The 15,313-nt window shown below is 47.9% G+C and overlaps 1 protein-coding gene across 1 annotated transcript; it reads right to left on the reverse strand.

Annotated features, from left to right (window-relative positions):
• Positions 1-6,522: 6,522 nt before the first annotated feature.
• LOC142436991 (pepsin B) lies at positions 6,523-13,853 on the reverse strand. Its single transcript, XM_075540309.1, has 9 exons — positions 13,798-13,853; positions 13,137-13,293; positions 11,285-11,402; positions 10,800-10,918; positions 9,910-10,109; positions 8,803-8,925; positions 7,944-8,091; positions 7,009-7,107; positions 6,523-6,773 (listed from the first exon to the last, which is right to left on the reverse strand). Exons 1-9 carry the CDS (start codon positions 13,851-13,853, stop codon positions 6,621-6,623), a joined length of 1,173 nt encoding a protein of 390 aa, XP_075396424.1. The 3' UTR covers positions 6,523-6,620.
• Positions 13,854-15,313: the final 1,460 nt, after the last annotated feature.

A 15,313-nucleotide genomic window follows, 5' to 3' on the forward strand; every position in this document is an offset into this window, starting at 1 on the left:
GTACATAAATTTATATGTGAAGTATATGTAGCAGACAGACATGGGGCCTCTACTCAAGTACTCCCTCAACACAAGAACACTTTGTTCTAATAACCTGGCATTCCGTGATGCTCAGCTTCCCAACATGATCACTGAAGACAAAATGGGTGCATAGCAAATGTGGTGAAGAAAGCTGATGGTGCCCGGCTATCAAAAGATATAGCATCTGGAGTCTTAAAGGCTTGAAGATCAACAAGTGGCCATCTAGTTGAGAAGCAACAAAGTCCACATGGAAGAAGCACACCAGCCTGTATGATCTTGAGGTGTCAATGGGATCAGGTATCAAAGACCCAGAACAAAAAAAACTATATCAATGTGAATGAGGGGCAGTTCAGAGTGGAGCCCCAAAGCCCATTTATAGACAATTGGACATCCCCTTACAGAAGGACCACAGGAAGAGACGAGCCAGTCCGGGTGCAGCATAGTATCAATGAAACGTACAACTCTCCTCTAGTTCTTTAATGCTTCCTCTGCCCCCCCCCCCATCATGACCCCAACTCTACCTTACAGATCCAACTAGACCAGAGCATGTGCACTGGTACAGATGAGAGCTGGAAACACAGGGAGTCCAGGGCAAATAAACCCCTCAAGACCAATAAAAAGAGTCGCGGTACAGGAGGGGAAGAGGAAGGTAGGAGGTTAAAGGGGGAACTGATCACACTGATCTACATATAACCCCCTCCCAGGGGGAAGGACAACAGAAAAATGTGTGAAGGGAGACATCAGTCAGTATAAGACATGAAAAAAAAATAATTTATAAATTTTCAAGGGTTCAAGAGAGAGGGAGGGAAAAATAATGAGGAGCTGATACCAAGGACTCAAGTAGAAAGAAAATGTTTTGAGAATGATGATGGCAACAAATGTACAAATGTGCTTGACACAATGGATGGATGGATGGATGGATGGATGGATGGATGGATGGATGGATGGATGGATGGCTATTGTGATAAGAGCTGTATGAACCCCAATACAGTGATTAAAAAATAATAGTAAATTAGATTACATTTTAAAAGCCCGGGGCCTTTTAGAACAGTGAAGCCTCTGTATGATACTACCATGGTGGACATGGGAGATAGACCACGCATTTGTCAAAACCCAGAAGACTGGACAGCACAACCGTGAGCTTATCCCTCACATGAACGATGGACTTCAGTTCATAATAATGCATCGGAATTGATTTAGCAATTATAACAAATGCGAAGATATTCATAATAGGGGAGATTGTGTACAGGGGGTCAGGAGTATATCCTATACAATGGGCATTCTCTGAACTTTCTGCACCCTTTTATGTGAACCTAAAATAGTGCTAATAAAAATAAATAAATAAATCTTGCTACCAAAAACTCGGGCCAGGAGAGAGTCTAGGGCAGCGGTTCTCAACCTTTGGGTCACGACCCCTTTGGGGATTGAATGACTCTTTCACAGGGGTCGCCTCAGACCATTGGAAAACACATATTTCTGATGGTCTTAGGAACCGAGACACCGCTCCTCTATCCATCTCCAGGCGGGTCCGCCCACATGCAGATACGCCCACAAACCGAGTAGTTGGTGTGAAGACTGTTACCCATGCTACACCATGCTTCAAGATTAAATTTCATTTATTTGTCATTAGAAATAAATATTTCACAACATATAATTACATATTTTTTGTAATTAATCACTATGTTTTCATTATGTTCAATTTGTAGCAATGAAAATACATCCTGCAGATCAGATACTTGCATGATGATTCTCAACAGTAGCAATATGAGGACCTGATGTGGGGGGGAGTTAAGTGGAGAGCAAATGTTTTGAGAATGATGAGGGCAACGAATGTACAGATGTGTATGGATTGTGATAAGAGTTCTATGAGCCCCTAATAAAACAATGAAAGAAGAAAGAAAAGAAAGAAGTAATAAAGAAGGAAAATAGATAATGTGATGGCTGGGGGTCACCACAACATGAGGAACTGTATTAAGGGCCATGGCATTAGGGAGGTTGAGAAGCACTGTCTAGGGTCTGCAGTGGGTAGGCTGCAGGCCAGTGGAGAAGAGCATCCAAGGACCAGCTACACAGCTGCCCTGATGGACATTCTCTGTGAAGTGCAGGCAGCTGGTGAGGGAAAGACCAAGCCACATCGACCAAATGAATGTGACCATATGACCTTCTCCCAAGACACCAGAGAGTGTCCTATCCCCCACCCCAACTCTGGATTCCGTGCAAAGAGAGGGAGAATCCACTCTTGACCACCTCATCTCACCCTCCTGAAGGGTACCGTCGGCTGCATACAGTGACAGAAAGGATCGAGGGACCCCATTGGGCAGAGAGTGGTGTGGACAGTGTGGTCAGAGGGAGTGAGAAGGTCGAAACTGCGGACCAGGACAGTGGGAGCAGGTCTCCGGGCTCCCGGCGATGTGTGGACAGTGAAGTGGGCATCGGAGTGAGCTAAGGAAAGAAGAAGCAGACGGACGTAAGTGCTACATGTCAAGAGGGCATCTGTTTCTGTTTAGGTTTTTCCGCTATGGCTTTGAGTCTAGCAGAGGGGCCCTCCCAGGAATAAAGAACCTACGAGCCTTGGGAATCTTGTAAATGATCCAGCAGGCGCTGGAGCAGGAGGAGCTCCTACAGGCGGGAAACACTGGCACAGAACTCTCCTGAAGCAAAGGTCTGCCCCCACAGACCTGTGATGGATCTCCATGATTGGACAATAAAGACTAGACTTTGAGCAAGAGCTTGCCAGACTGATCCCAGACAACCTGTGCAGCCACAAGTGCCTATGTCCTGCCAGCCCCTGCGGGCACCACGTGCTCCAGCCAGCCCAGATGCCCTGCTGCTCTGCCATCACACCAGTTCATTTAAGCCTCTGTGCTTTTTCTTGTGCCATCCTTCATGAGATGCTGTGGTGGCTCATTTTATAGGTCAATTTGGCAAGGTACCGGTGCCATGGTGTTGTCAGATCGTGGTGCAGATATTGCTTTGACGGTATTTACATGTAACTAGCATTTAAATCAGGAGCCTGGGTATCACACACCAGATCCTTTGCCTCAAGTTGACCCTGACTCGGGTGACCTATAGAACACTCTCAGACAGCTTAGACCTACCCCTTTGGGTTTCTGACAACATAATCTTTACGGAAGCAGGCAGACTCATCTCTCTCTGATACTACAGTGACTGGTGGGTTTGAACCACCAACCTGGAGGTTAGCAGCCAAGGCCTAAGCCTCCAGGTCACCCGAGCTCTTTGGTGTCACAAGAAGTTTGCTAACCTCAAAATTGGTGATTGGAACCCACCCGGGGGCTCTCTGTAAGGCCTGGTGATCAGCTTCCATAAAGATTACAGCCAAGAAACCCTATGGAGCAGTATACAGGGCCTCGCCACCAACCCCGAGCCAACCAGAACAAGCACAGCATTTAAATCTGTTGGTCTTAAGCTAAGTAGATAATGCTCTGGAATGGGAGTGGGCTAATAGCAAAATCTGAGGTGTCCAGAAAAAGAAACTTTCTGTTCAAGACTGTAAAGAGACAAGACTGCTGGAGTTTCCAGCCTGTCACCTGAACTACGGGATTGGGTCTTTCCAGTCTCCACAATCACATAAGCCAATTCCTCAAAATACATGTGTCTTCCATGGTGCATCTCACTTGCTTTGTTTGGTTTGTTTCTTCTTTCTCTCTCTCTTCTCTCTCCCTGTGGTCTTGGATTGAGTTGGCAGGATTATCGTTTAGTGAACTCGGGACCGAGACATACCTGTGAAAGATGGGAGCAGTCACATATCAACATAAACTGTGTTTCCATCCACAAGTGATGGGCAAGGTAGGCAGCCCCTTCACATGTAGGGGAGCATCTCTTTAGCTGGAACCTGGCTTCGCCAATCCTCTAAATCAGCGGTTCTCAACCTGTGGGTCGAGACCCCTTTGGGGGGGGGGGTTCAAATGACCCTTTCACAGGGGCGTCCAATTTAGAACAGTAGCAAGATTATAGTTATGAAGTATTAATTAAAACAATTTATGGTTGAGGGGTCACCAAATGAGGAACTGTATTAAAGGGGCCTGGCATCAGGAAGGCTGAGAACCTCTGATTTTGACACTAATTCCTGCAAGTTGTTGCTGGGACCTTTCTAGAAACTGGATCTCTAACTTGGGGTCTTTGTCTGAAGACTTGACTCTGGAGCGTGAAGAAAAGTGACACTGAGGCAGCAACAGTGGCCGACAGGACACGCAGTGGGAGTGGAGGCAAGCTGGTTGTCCTGCAGCTTCCTCCTCTTTGACAAGAAGGAGCTGGTTCTCCTTAAGAAGATAAAAGGGATTGCCCCGTGGAGGTATGCCTCCATCCAATAAGAGAGATTCCACTACGTCTTAATATAGGGACTGCGAGCGTTGGCATGAAAAATGTACATCCACGTGTATTCCTCAGCCAAGCGCACACACACGCACATCCGGATGAACAATCCTTTGCTTCGTTTCCCTCCAGATACACGCTTCTCATCCTGTTTGAATTAATGTGATATCTCCATTATCCAACAGTTCTTCAGTCCGACGGCAATGGCAGCTTTGAATTCCCCAGACACAGGAAACCTGCCGTAGGTGACGGCGCTGGCTGGCCGTGGAATGCAAACTCGGCTACTGGGTTTACTTCCGACAAGCAAGGCACACGCCACTTGGTTAAGAATTCCCTGGGGCCGAAGTCAGGTTTCATTTATATTTACATGTCAAGAGGCTTGCACACATCATCTTTTCAAAATAATCTTTCTATTTTTTTAAAGAAAAACTCTTTATTTTCTTTTTTTAAAATATATTTTAATCATTGTATTGAGGGCTCCTCTAGCTCTTGTAACACTGCCTACATCAATGGCATCAGCCACACTTGTGCATTTGTCACGACATGCTTTTATTACATTGATGCTGCTTCTGATAGTGACACTAACGACATCAGCGCCTCTCCGTGGCTCGATGCCCTCTACTGTAAAGTAAGACTGGATGTTACGCTGTAATGCTTTCAGTCCCAGGAGAACGTGGGAAGCAGCTGCCAAGAGGACCAGGAAGGAGTACTAGGAACTGTGAAAATGCCCGGTAGTCATCCGAGTCACTAAAACTGTGCTGCCGCTTTCTTTAGAAACCATTTTTAAGTTATTTTTTCATAACATTCGTGTTTTTGTGTATTTTTTGGTATAGGAAATCCAGGAATGAAGAGTCTATCGAGACAGTGACTGGATTAATGGTTCCTTGAGGGTGTGGCAGTGGAGCTAATAGCAAGGAAGACACGGAAAAAGAAAATATTCTAAAATTGTGGCAATGATTGTAAAACACTTTTTATATGATTGAACTATTGAATTATATGATATTTGGCTTATGTACCAGTAAAACTGTAAAAAAAGATTTGTTCTTCAGGCCACTTGCTTAAAAGGTTAAACTAGTTTCCCTCCTTCGGCACTGAGATAGTTAGTTTATTGTGCCAACCTGGCTGATAAACACATGTGGGGTTAATTGAAGGCTGGAGGGATAAATGGCTCAGTGAGCCTTGCCTTTCTAGTTCTCGGGTCTCTTGCTTTCTGATGGTCAGACCAGGGTGCAGCTGCCTTAGCAGTTCCCAGCTTCAGCTTGCAAGGCTGACTTCCTGTAAGGCATCCTCAAGAAGAAGTCACATGGACCTACCCCGATGCAGCCCTCGGTGCTGGAGAAGCCATGTGGAGCACTGAGATGCTTACACGTTCAGTGACTTGGCTTTCCTCCAGCAGTCGGCATCATTGCGTCTGCTTTGTGAGCTGGAGGAGGACTTTGTGGATTGGTGTTGGACATATGGGTTAATGTTGGACTTGTGGGCTTGGGCAGCACTGGGTTGGGGTGTTTTCTTGATGTGCACTTAACCTTTATATAAAACTCTCTCTTATACATGAGTTTCTGTGGATTTGTTTCTCTAAAGTACCCAGACTAACACAAGTACCCTTGAGTTGTTCATTTCTCTGGTCCATGCTCTTCTTTAAGGCTAGAAGGACACATGGTGGAGAAGACAGTGCTGATCTAACTTCCAGGCAGGTCTTCCCAGGTGGACCCCACTGTCCTAGATGCCCACGCTGCAGCTCCGCAGGTAGAGGCCTCCAGCTGATCCATTCACACACACACACACACACACACACACACACACACACACACACTTCACATTAGCTGCTAAGTTTTAGTGTGGAGTCCCTGTAGGGTGCAATCAGGTCACATCCTTGCCTGCTAGCCAAGAGGTGGAGGTTCGAGTCCATCCAGTGTTGCTTAGAAGACAGGCCTGGGATTCCACTTCTGAAAAATTAACCGTTCGGAGCCCCGTGGCGTCCAGTTCTACTCTGACACATGTGGGGTCATCATGAGTAGGGTTGACTCAAGGGCACCCGATACGTAAGTTTTAGTTTAGAATCAACTACAAAAAGCAGAACACATACACACACATTGTAAAAGAACACCAAAAGTGTTTGAAGTTTTTTGATTTATTAATTATTAGGAAGTCAGAATTCCATGAGGAGAAGGGGTCAAGGCCATTGAAAGTGCTGCCGGTGGTCCCCAGAAGCATGAGGGAAATCCCCGAGCCTGCAGGACAGGCTGGAGACCGCTGCCTGCGGCAGTCTAGGCAGAGAGAGCAAAGCCCACTCTGTTGTTGGCCATGTCGTAGACAGAGTAATATTCCTTGAGGAAGACATCTCCCAGAATCCACAGGGGCTGCCCATTGGGCGAGGGCAAGTAAGTGGCCTCAATCCCAAGCCTGCAGTAGCCATTGTTCTAAAACGACAAAGGAAATGGGGGTCTAAGCAGCTGCGCTGTTGAGATGTTTCCTCTCAAGTCCTCCCCATGCCGTATTTCCCATGACACTAGTCAGGGCCTCTGAAGTCTTGCTGAGCTTTCAGTCTGTCCCCTGGTGATCCCCCAAAGCTGGCCAGATGAGAGCTGGCACGTGGGACAGCAGTTTGGGCCCAACTCATCCCAGCGTCCGGAGAGTCTGGGAGTGAACACTCACGTTAAAGACGTAGGCAGAAGGCGGCAGAGGGAACTGGGACCCGCTGATGACGAAGGTGATGGTGGGCAAATTCTGTACGTTGTTGCAATTGACCACAAACTGAGAAAGGAAGGAGATGATGCTGAGGAGCTCCACGGGCCAGAAGCCTAGACAAGGGCCCCACATCCCCATGTTCCCGAGTCTCCTGCGAGCCTCTCCCCTTGGCCCTCGAGCTGATTCAGGGTGTGAAGGACACGGCCCGCTCCCCAGATGCCACATTCGCCGGGCTCCCCCGCTTTTATGAGCTCTCTCCTTGAGAATATCTTCCGAAACATGTCTCAGCTCATAGACATGGGCTGTGTAACATGATCCCAGAACACACGCTCCAGCCTCAGAAAGTGCCATCTACAGAGAAAGGCCGGGCCGTGCTCACACTTGCCCAGCACATGCCCTTGTGCACATTCCTAGTCACATTTGTGTGCACACGTCCGTGAACTCAACACCCCGAGGAGCCAAGATCCCCTGGGGGGGGGGGGGAAGCAGAGTACAAAATGTACACCAGGGGGAGCACGTCTGTGGAAGGGAACTCAGAGGAGACCCCAAAGGTGCTTTTCTAGGCAAGAAAGAACCCCAAATGGACTGAAAACAGGTATTGATCCCTAACTCTAAGATTTCAGTGCTATCAAATGACCGTTGCTATATGCTAGTAGGACGTATGATGAATTTGCAGCGCGTCCTGACAATATTTCACCCTGTACTTTGGCGGGATGGAATGGAATACTTGCTCCTTTGCCCTGGGATTCATGGCCGGAACTGCCACGCTTGGTCTTCCCTCATCTGTCCATCCCAGGGCTCAGGTCGCAGCTCAACACTTCCCCTTTGCCCCGGTGAATTCATTATATCAGGCTGCGGTGCTGGGCTTGCCTGGCCGTGCAGAGAAGCTACTGGTTACTTACATCACCGTTCTGGGCTTGCTGGGCTCCTGTTGCCTGCAGGAGGGAACTCATGTACTGCTGGGGGACAGCCAGAAGGAAGGTCCCCGTATCCACAATGGCCTGGCAGCCCTGGGAGCACAAGCCTGTGGCCTGGTTGCCGACGGCAAACCTGAGAGGAAGACCAGGACAGAGAGTTGAGTGCCTTTGCCATGCACCTGAGCGAGGTCACCTCGCCTCTCTCAAACCCGACAGCCCTCCGACTCTTTTCCTCTTCCAGCAAGCCAGGCCACCCACATTCCAGTATGTCCCAGCGTCGTGTGATGTTTCTACACCTTTGAGATCATCTTGTAGTGGTTATCATCCGTGAATTTCGGGAAAAGTTTGTACTCCAATCCTAACCTTCTAACATGTATGGTTTTGGTTATCCATGAAATGACATACATGTATGTTTGTTTACATATATGTATATGTGCTGGCCTTTTCGTGGGGTTGTGCAAGGGTGTGCAATAGTGTATGGTCTGTTTTGAGCATAATGACAGGCACAGAAAAAACACCAGGGGGAGCTATTCCCCTTGCTGATGATGGAGCTGGTAAAGATGATGCCTCCAATATTCAACACGGTGATGAGGAAGCTTCCAGAAACACACGCCTGAGTTGGCCGAGGAATGACAAATCTGTTGGCATGGTAAAACTAGGTGACCAATGAAAGAAAAAGTCAGATAAGAACTGCATGTCAGAACTTGGGGAGCTACAGGCTCATCTCAACTTGGAAATTTTCAGTGATTCTTTAAGTGGAAAGACGTCCACCAGGGCAGAACAGAAAACATTGTCACAATCCTAGGGATGTCCGCGATCCGCAGGCATTGCCATCTCTACTTACTCTTGGATGGCGATCTGCCAGTAGAGCTCCCGGGTGACAGGAGCCCAGATGATCTCACCCGAGTACAGCTGGGTGTCCACGCCGCCCAGGATGAGCTCCCCGCCATATTGATGGGTCGGCTGGCTGAGGAACAATACACAAAACATGTTTCCCCAGGATGAATGGGACAGGTAGTCCCTCTCTCCTCTCCCTCCTACAGACTCAGAGGTCAACGGAATGGGGGAGTCGCCAAGCTCAGAGATGCAAAGGGAAAGAGATTTCCAAGTAACATTTAGGTATTAGAGAATTGGAAGTACTGATTACGTCCATAAAGGAGAAGATGGAGTTGACAGTCATCTGAAATACGAACATAAATGCTTCTGAAGTGAAGTGAGAGAGAGCAGAAACACCGATGGAATGGAGTTCAACGGAGATCTCAAGTGTCCTGTGACTGCTCCTAACACGGTCAAGTTGGAAACTGGACAATGTTAAAAGGAATTAGACCCCTTGTGTTGGCTACCCGGGATCTGCCCGTCACAGAAGGAAGAGATTTGGGCTTGTGGGCACCCCAAAGGTCATGTGTTTGGGAAATTTGGAGCAGAAAATGCATTTTGCCACAGAAGGTCTTTAAGACTGAGGGAGCTCTGCTCCACTGGTAGCAGCATGATCGTCACCGACCTTGGTGATCTCTGAGCTTCCGTTTCCTCACTGGGAAAGTGAGCTTTGTGGCAGGACTGATCGGGTCGAGAACGCCTCTAACGCTGGAGGCGTGGATTGTCGTGCTGACTCCACTATGCTTCTCTTTACTACTGAATGCCCCTGTGACTTCGATAGAGTCACAGCTGGACAAATCAGATACATCAATCTCCAGAGTGACAGAAATAAAAGGAAAACTGCTCACGATTAAGAAACAAAAGAATCCCCGTCAGGTTTGGGGACTAACAAAATTAGAAATCCCTACAGTGCATTTAAAACAAGCCTCCTGACCCCAATAATCAGGTAGTATTTTATTTCCGAGATACGCACATTGGGTATAGCAAGTTATCAAGAGGCTGTACAACCTGTCTCAGGCGGGGGCTTCCTGGGGCCTCCACAGCCAGGAGGAGGAGAGGGAGGACAGGCTCTCACCGAGAGAAATAGAAGCTGAAGATGGGCTGGGTGAGCTGGCCCTGCTGCAGCATCCCTTGCATCACCGTTGGGGAGTTGCCCACTGCCATGTTCGGGTAGGCCATGCCCAGGATCCCGTCGAAGTCTGAATAGTAGAAGGGGTTGCTGGGCTCATTCTCACTCAGGCCAAACTCCTGGTTCTTGACGACGATGTTCTGAACCTGAGATGAGCAGACGGCAGCTTACAATCCAGGTAGGCAGATCCTTCTCGGTCTTCGGTACCTGGGTCTAGCGTCTAGAGCCTCTCCCGAGGACAGGAGGTGGCTTCTTTCCTGCAGTGCTCAACAGAATCAGTAAGGACAGCAGTGCCACCTCATCCGGGGTGCACCTGTTCAGGGCGGGGAGGGCGGGGTGTGAGCGCTGGGAAGAGGAAGGCAGCTCTTTGCTGGAGTTCCAGGTTCCGCCCCCACGGACAGTGAAAGGGGAGAGTCTAGTTTTCCACTGAAAGACCCATGTGGCAGAATGATTTGAGGAACTGTGGGTGCTTGACCTATAGAAATAAGAAAGAAATATGTCTTCAAACACCCAAAGCGCCTCCGTGTGGAAGAGGAGGCAGATTCATTCTGTGGGGTCCCAGAGGCAGTGTGAAGACCGGGAAGCAAAATCATCAGAAGAGAAAACTTTAGCACAATTGAAGGTGCTTTCTGCAGTGATAAGGCCACCTGTCCTGGCTGCTGTGGGGACAGTTCCTAATCAGAGGTTGAACTAAACGGCCGTTGAATTCCCTTCTACCTCCTAGCAACTATGAAGATTGTACCTAATTCATGCGCATGGATTTCTCTGGCAGCTTTAGACTCCAGAAAACACGACCAAGGCCACCACTTGTCCAAGCCTCAGAGACCATTACTCACAGTCACGGTGTCATAGCCCAGGACCACGCTGAGGCTGCCGCTCCCGTACGACAGGGTATAGGTTTGTCCGTTGTTTTGGAAAGTGGAGGACAGGTTGGGATTGAACCTGTTGTGATTGGCTGTCGAAAAACAAAAGGGACTGTGAGTGTCATTCACTGCTCTTCCCAGACACTTGGAAAGAGCTTATCCTCATTGTCCTGAGATCTTCAGGGCAAGGCTGAAAGGGGAAGGGCTGGCTCAGAGGGACCTTGAGAGCAGCGGGTTACCAGAGAACTAAGCGGGGAGAGAAACAGGAATCTAGTGGATTCCTTCTGCCTCTCTCACAGCGGGCTCGACTCCTCTGACGGAGATCAGGACTTCCAGCTGCTGCTGCAAAGGTGCTTTGAACTTGAGCTCCAATTCTGACGCAGCCACTTCTTCCCTCTCTACTTTCCCTGCCCCTCTGCTTTCAGTCGTGGGCTGGGTCCCGATGACGGTGTACTCACAGCAGGCTTGGCTCTGGCAGTAGACAGAGGGCACCCACAGATTGGAGGAGCCAGTGTCAAAGAGGACCAGGAAATTTTGGGGTGGTGTGCCAATGCTGATCTCGCCAAAGTAGAATGCCTGCAAAGAGAGGGGTGTTAACTCCGTTCAGCTCCCGTCCTTGTCTGCAAGACAGCGAAGAAGTTAACTTAGTTCATCCAAGTCATTTTGTCGGGGGAAGCACCGGCTTTGCCTACCGGTGCTCCCTCCCATCTGCAGACAGCTTCTCTTGATCTCCATGTTCTCTTTCTAGCCGCAAGTCAATCCTGAGACAACCTAGCAAAACAATGCTCTCCTCCAGTGCACTTCCTATTTTTTATAGAGTGCTACCTGTGTAGATTTGCAATGGTATACTGGAACACCAGGGCTCAAGATAGAATCACTTTCCTCTCCCTTTCTGCCTCTCTCTCTCCCTCCCTCCCAGCCTCCTATCTTTCTCTCTCATTCACATGCACATCCCATCCCCCCTTCTCTCCTGGTGTTAAATACTTTTACCATGATGTTCCTCTTTCCTGGTCACATTCTAGCAAATGGAAGAAACCAAAAATGTTTGGACCGAGAGGTCGTGCAGAGTGCAAGATAGTTTAACTTTGAAAAGAATCTAGCCACTTGTTTCCCATAGAAGTTAAACAATCTCAACCATTCATTCCTTCTATGCATCTCTTAAAACATGGTATAGTCATATCAGTCCATATTTTCCAGCCATAGAGAGTATTGATGAATGAAGTTCTAATATGTGATACAGCCGAGACGAACCTTGAAAACATGCTAAATGAAATATGGCAGACACAAAGGAATAGATATTATATAATTCCACGTATATGAGATGTCTAGAATAAGCAGATGCATAGTGACTGAAAGTCGGTTAGTGGTTCCTGGAGTTTGGAGAGAGAGGGTAATTGGGAGGTTTACGCCTTGATTGGAAGAGGATGAAAAACGATTGGAAATAAATCATAGTTAGGTGACGGCTTAAAAAGTGTGGGAGCTGACATAGCAGATACCTAAGGCACCTTCCAGCTTGGACATGCTGCGTAACATCTCACTAAGGACAAGTCCACTGCACGTCAGCGTATCCAGATGCTCTGATCAGACATCATGTGGATATTTACTGCGGGGACCACTGTGCTGTTCTCGAACGGGGAGAGATAGAGGCTCTGGCATCCCTGGAGACCCTGCTGCCTGGCCTGGTCTGTCACATGCATTTTCTTTTGTTCCCCTTTCAGCCCTTTGCTAGAACTTCCTTTGGAATGCTCAGCAGACCCAAACCTTTCTTCGATGGATTTCTTAAATCTGTGAGTGGGCTTTAAAGAGATGGGCCAGTCATGAGAGAGAGAAGGAAAGGCAACTGCAATACTGTTGCCATCATGCGCCATCGAGCAGCTTCCGACTCACAGGGACCCTCTGCATAATCAACAGAGCCACACCGTGCCAGCTCTCGCATTATTCATGGTACCAGCTCACAACGTTATTACTCAAAGGGGAATGTGAGATTTAGAGGTTTAGTAGTTAGTGCAAAATCACAGCTAATGAGAGGTAAAAATAGATGTGTAAGAATGGTTATTCGGGAGCTCTGGCAGTGTCGTGGATTACTTATTGGGCTGCTAACTGCAAGGTTGGCCGTTCAAAACCACTAGCTGCTTCATGGAGAAAGATGAGGCTTTCTGCTCCTGTAAAGAGTTACAGTCCTGGAAACCTATTGGGGCAGTTCAACCTGTCCAACAGGATTTCTGTGCATCAGGATTAGCTCAGTGACAGTGAGAAGAACGGTGGTTAGTCAAGGGTTATGAATCGACAGCTCCCGGCTCCCTCACTCACATCCAAGTAGTTGGTGATGGGCTCATAGGCAACAGCATCATTATTCAAATTATACTTGGTGACTGGATCATTCTTCTGGTGGTTCTTTAAGAAGGTCTCTAGGACTCCATGAGCCTCCATCACCTCTCGAATAGACTTGCCTTTCTTCAGAATGATTCTGCAGAGAATAGGTTAAGCAAGAGGGATAAGCTTCACTCTGTCCCATTAGAACAATCTCTTCGATCAATCTGACCTAAAGTCTTCCAACCTCTTTGGTACTCTGCTCAAAAAGACTGGTGTTACAGGAAATCCTCTCAGATTCCCGCCGGCCCTGCTCATGGCAGCGTTCCCGGCAGAGGACAGAATAGTATCGTTCCAAGAAAAAATGTCTATGTCTCCCATGGGCTCCTCTAAGGCAGGAACAGGATTCTTGGGAAACAAAATGCCCATCCGCACCCTTGCAAAGTCACACACGCACACACCTGTACCTACACACACTTGCACACACATGCATTTACAGACATTTCCAGTCTTAGGCCACAGTAGATGCTCAGTTCTTGTTCTTGAGAGTCACCGTGCCTGCCTCTCCAAGGACCCTAAGAAAAAAAGCCTTTGGTCTTCCCTGGCATGCCAGGCTCCCTGCGGACTGGAAAAGACAAGGAAGCTGGGTTCCCATACACACCTTTCCAAGCCCTCTGAGAGGTGTAGACAAAGCAAGACCACAATCAGGATCTTCATGGTGATGGTTTTCCGCTGCCCACAGCACGCAGAACACTGTGCAGAGCCCGGGCTTGGGACACACGGAGGGAGATTGGGCCTCTCTTTTATACCCTGGCCTCCCTGCCCTTTGGGTCCCTAGGCACGTGGGCTATCCTACCTTTGTACCAACGTGTGCCCCTCTACATACAAGGATTCTGTTTGTCTTTCCCTCTGGGTGGCATTAACAACTCTAATATCCATCTGCCGTCAACTTAAAAGGCAAGTAATGGCTTGGCTGATGGAATCTAAAGATTAGGATTTGATAACAAACATTAAATACACTTAGGACAAAGTACCCTGGTGGCCTGTGTCTACTGAGAAACGGGTACCAGCAACTTCTACCAAACAATGGAACAATTTGCTCTTTTGCTCTAAAGAACCTGTGTCCTTTTGAGATGGACAGTCTACTCCCCAGTGTTCCCCCTTCTTCTCTTGCCCCCTCCTCTGCTTCCTCTCACCTGTAGCCTTCCATGATTTCATGGCCCCTGACATCTTCACTCCTTATTCTTTGTAGGTAGGCAAAGGACCAATCACTTATTGAATGTCTGCTCAGTGCTCATCTCTGGGAATTCAAAGATAATTAAGAAAAGGCCCCTATAAGCAAAGGTCTGCATTCTTGCTTGAATAACAGAGGCAATGACTATTGTCGACATGCATCTGTGTGATCACTGTAAAGCAGGTGTCCTCAAACTATGGCCCGCGGGCCACTTGCGGCCCACCAAGAGCATTTATCCAGCCCACCAGGTGTTTTTGCCCCGTTTTGTTTTTTACTTCAAAATAAGGTATGTGCAGTGTGCATAGGAATTTGTTCATAGTTTTTTCTTAAACTATAGTCTGGCCCTCCAGCAGGTCTGAGGGACAGTGAACTGGCCCCTGTTTAAAAAGTTAGAAGACCCCTGCTGTAGAGGCTAAGCATCCACCCATGCATGACATGCGTGTGGGTGATAGCACAAGAGCCTGGCGGGAGAGTTGGGAAAGGCTGCACCAGGAAGGGGGGTTTTGTAGAATGAGGGAGGACTTGTGGGTATAAAGGAGGTGGAAGAGCCATTAGAAGCAGAAGAAAAGTTTGACCAATGGCATAAAGGAGCCAAGATTTGAGGTGAGTTTAGAGAACTCTGTGAACAACATGGCTGGAAAAACAAGGCTCTTCACCAGCCTAAAGCAGTGCAGAGGCCCTCCCCTGGATCTGCACAGTTCCCAGCACGCTCTGAACAAAAAAATTGCAATTCTAAGAACCACATAAAAATATGATTCTGAAAGTGTTTACTATCGTAGAAGTCATGTGCAATGAAAGGACTGTAACCCGTTAAAGGGAATAACCCTCAGACTATATGAAAGCAGTCCCTATTTAAAATCTTCCATGTTTTAAGTACCATGATGATCAGAGAACTGACGGCATTCCTTATAACTGAAGATAAGCCATCCCGGATGAAGAGCGA

This window comes from Tenrec ecaudatus, chromosome 1 (genome assembly GCF_050624435.1).
Source record: "Tenrec ecaudatus isolate mTenEca1 chromosome 1, mTenEca1.hap1, whole genome shotgun sequence".
Classification (NCBI taxonomy): Eukaryota; Metazoa; Chordata; class Mammalia; order Afrosoricida; family Tenrecidae; genus Tenrec; species Tenrec ecaudatus.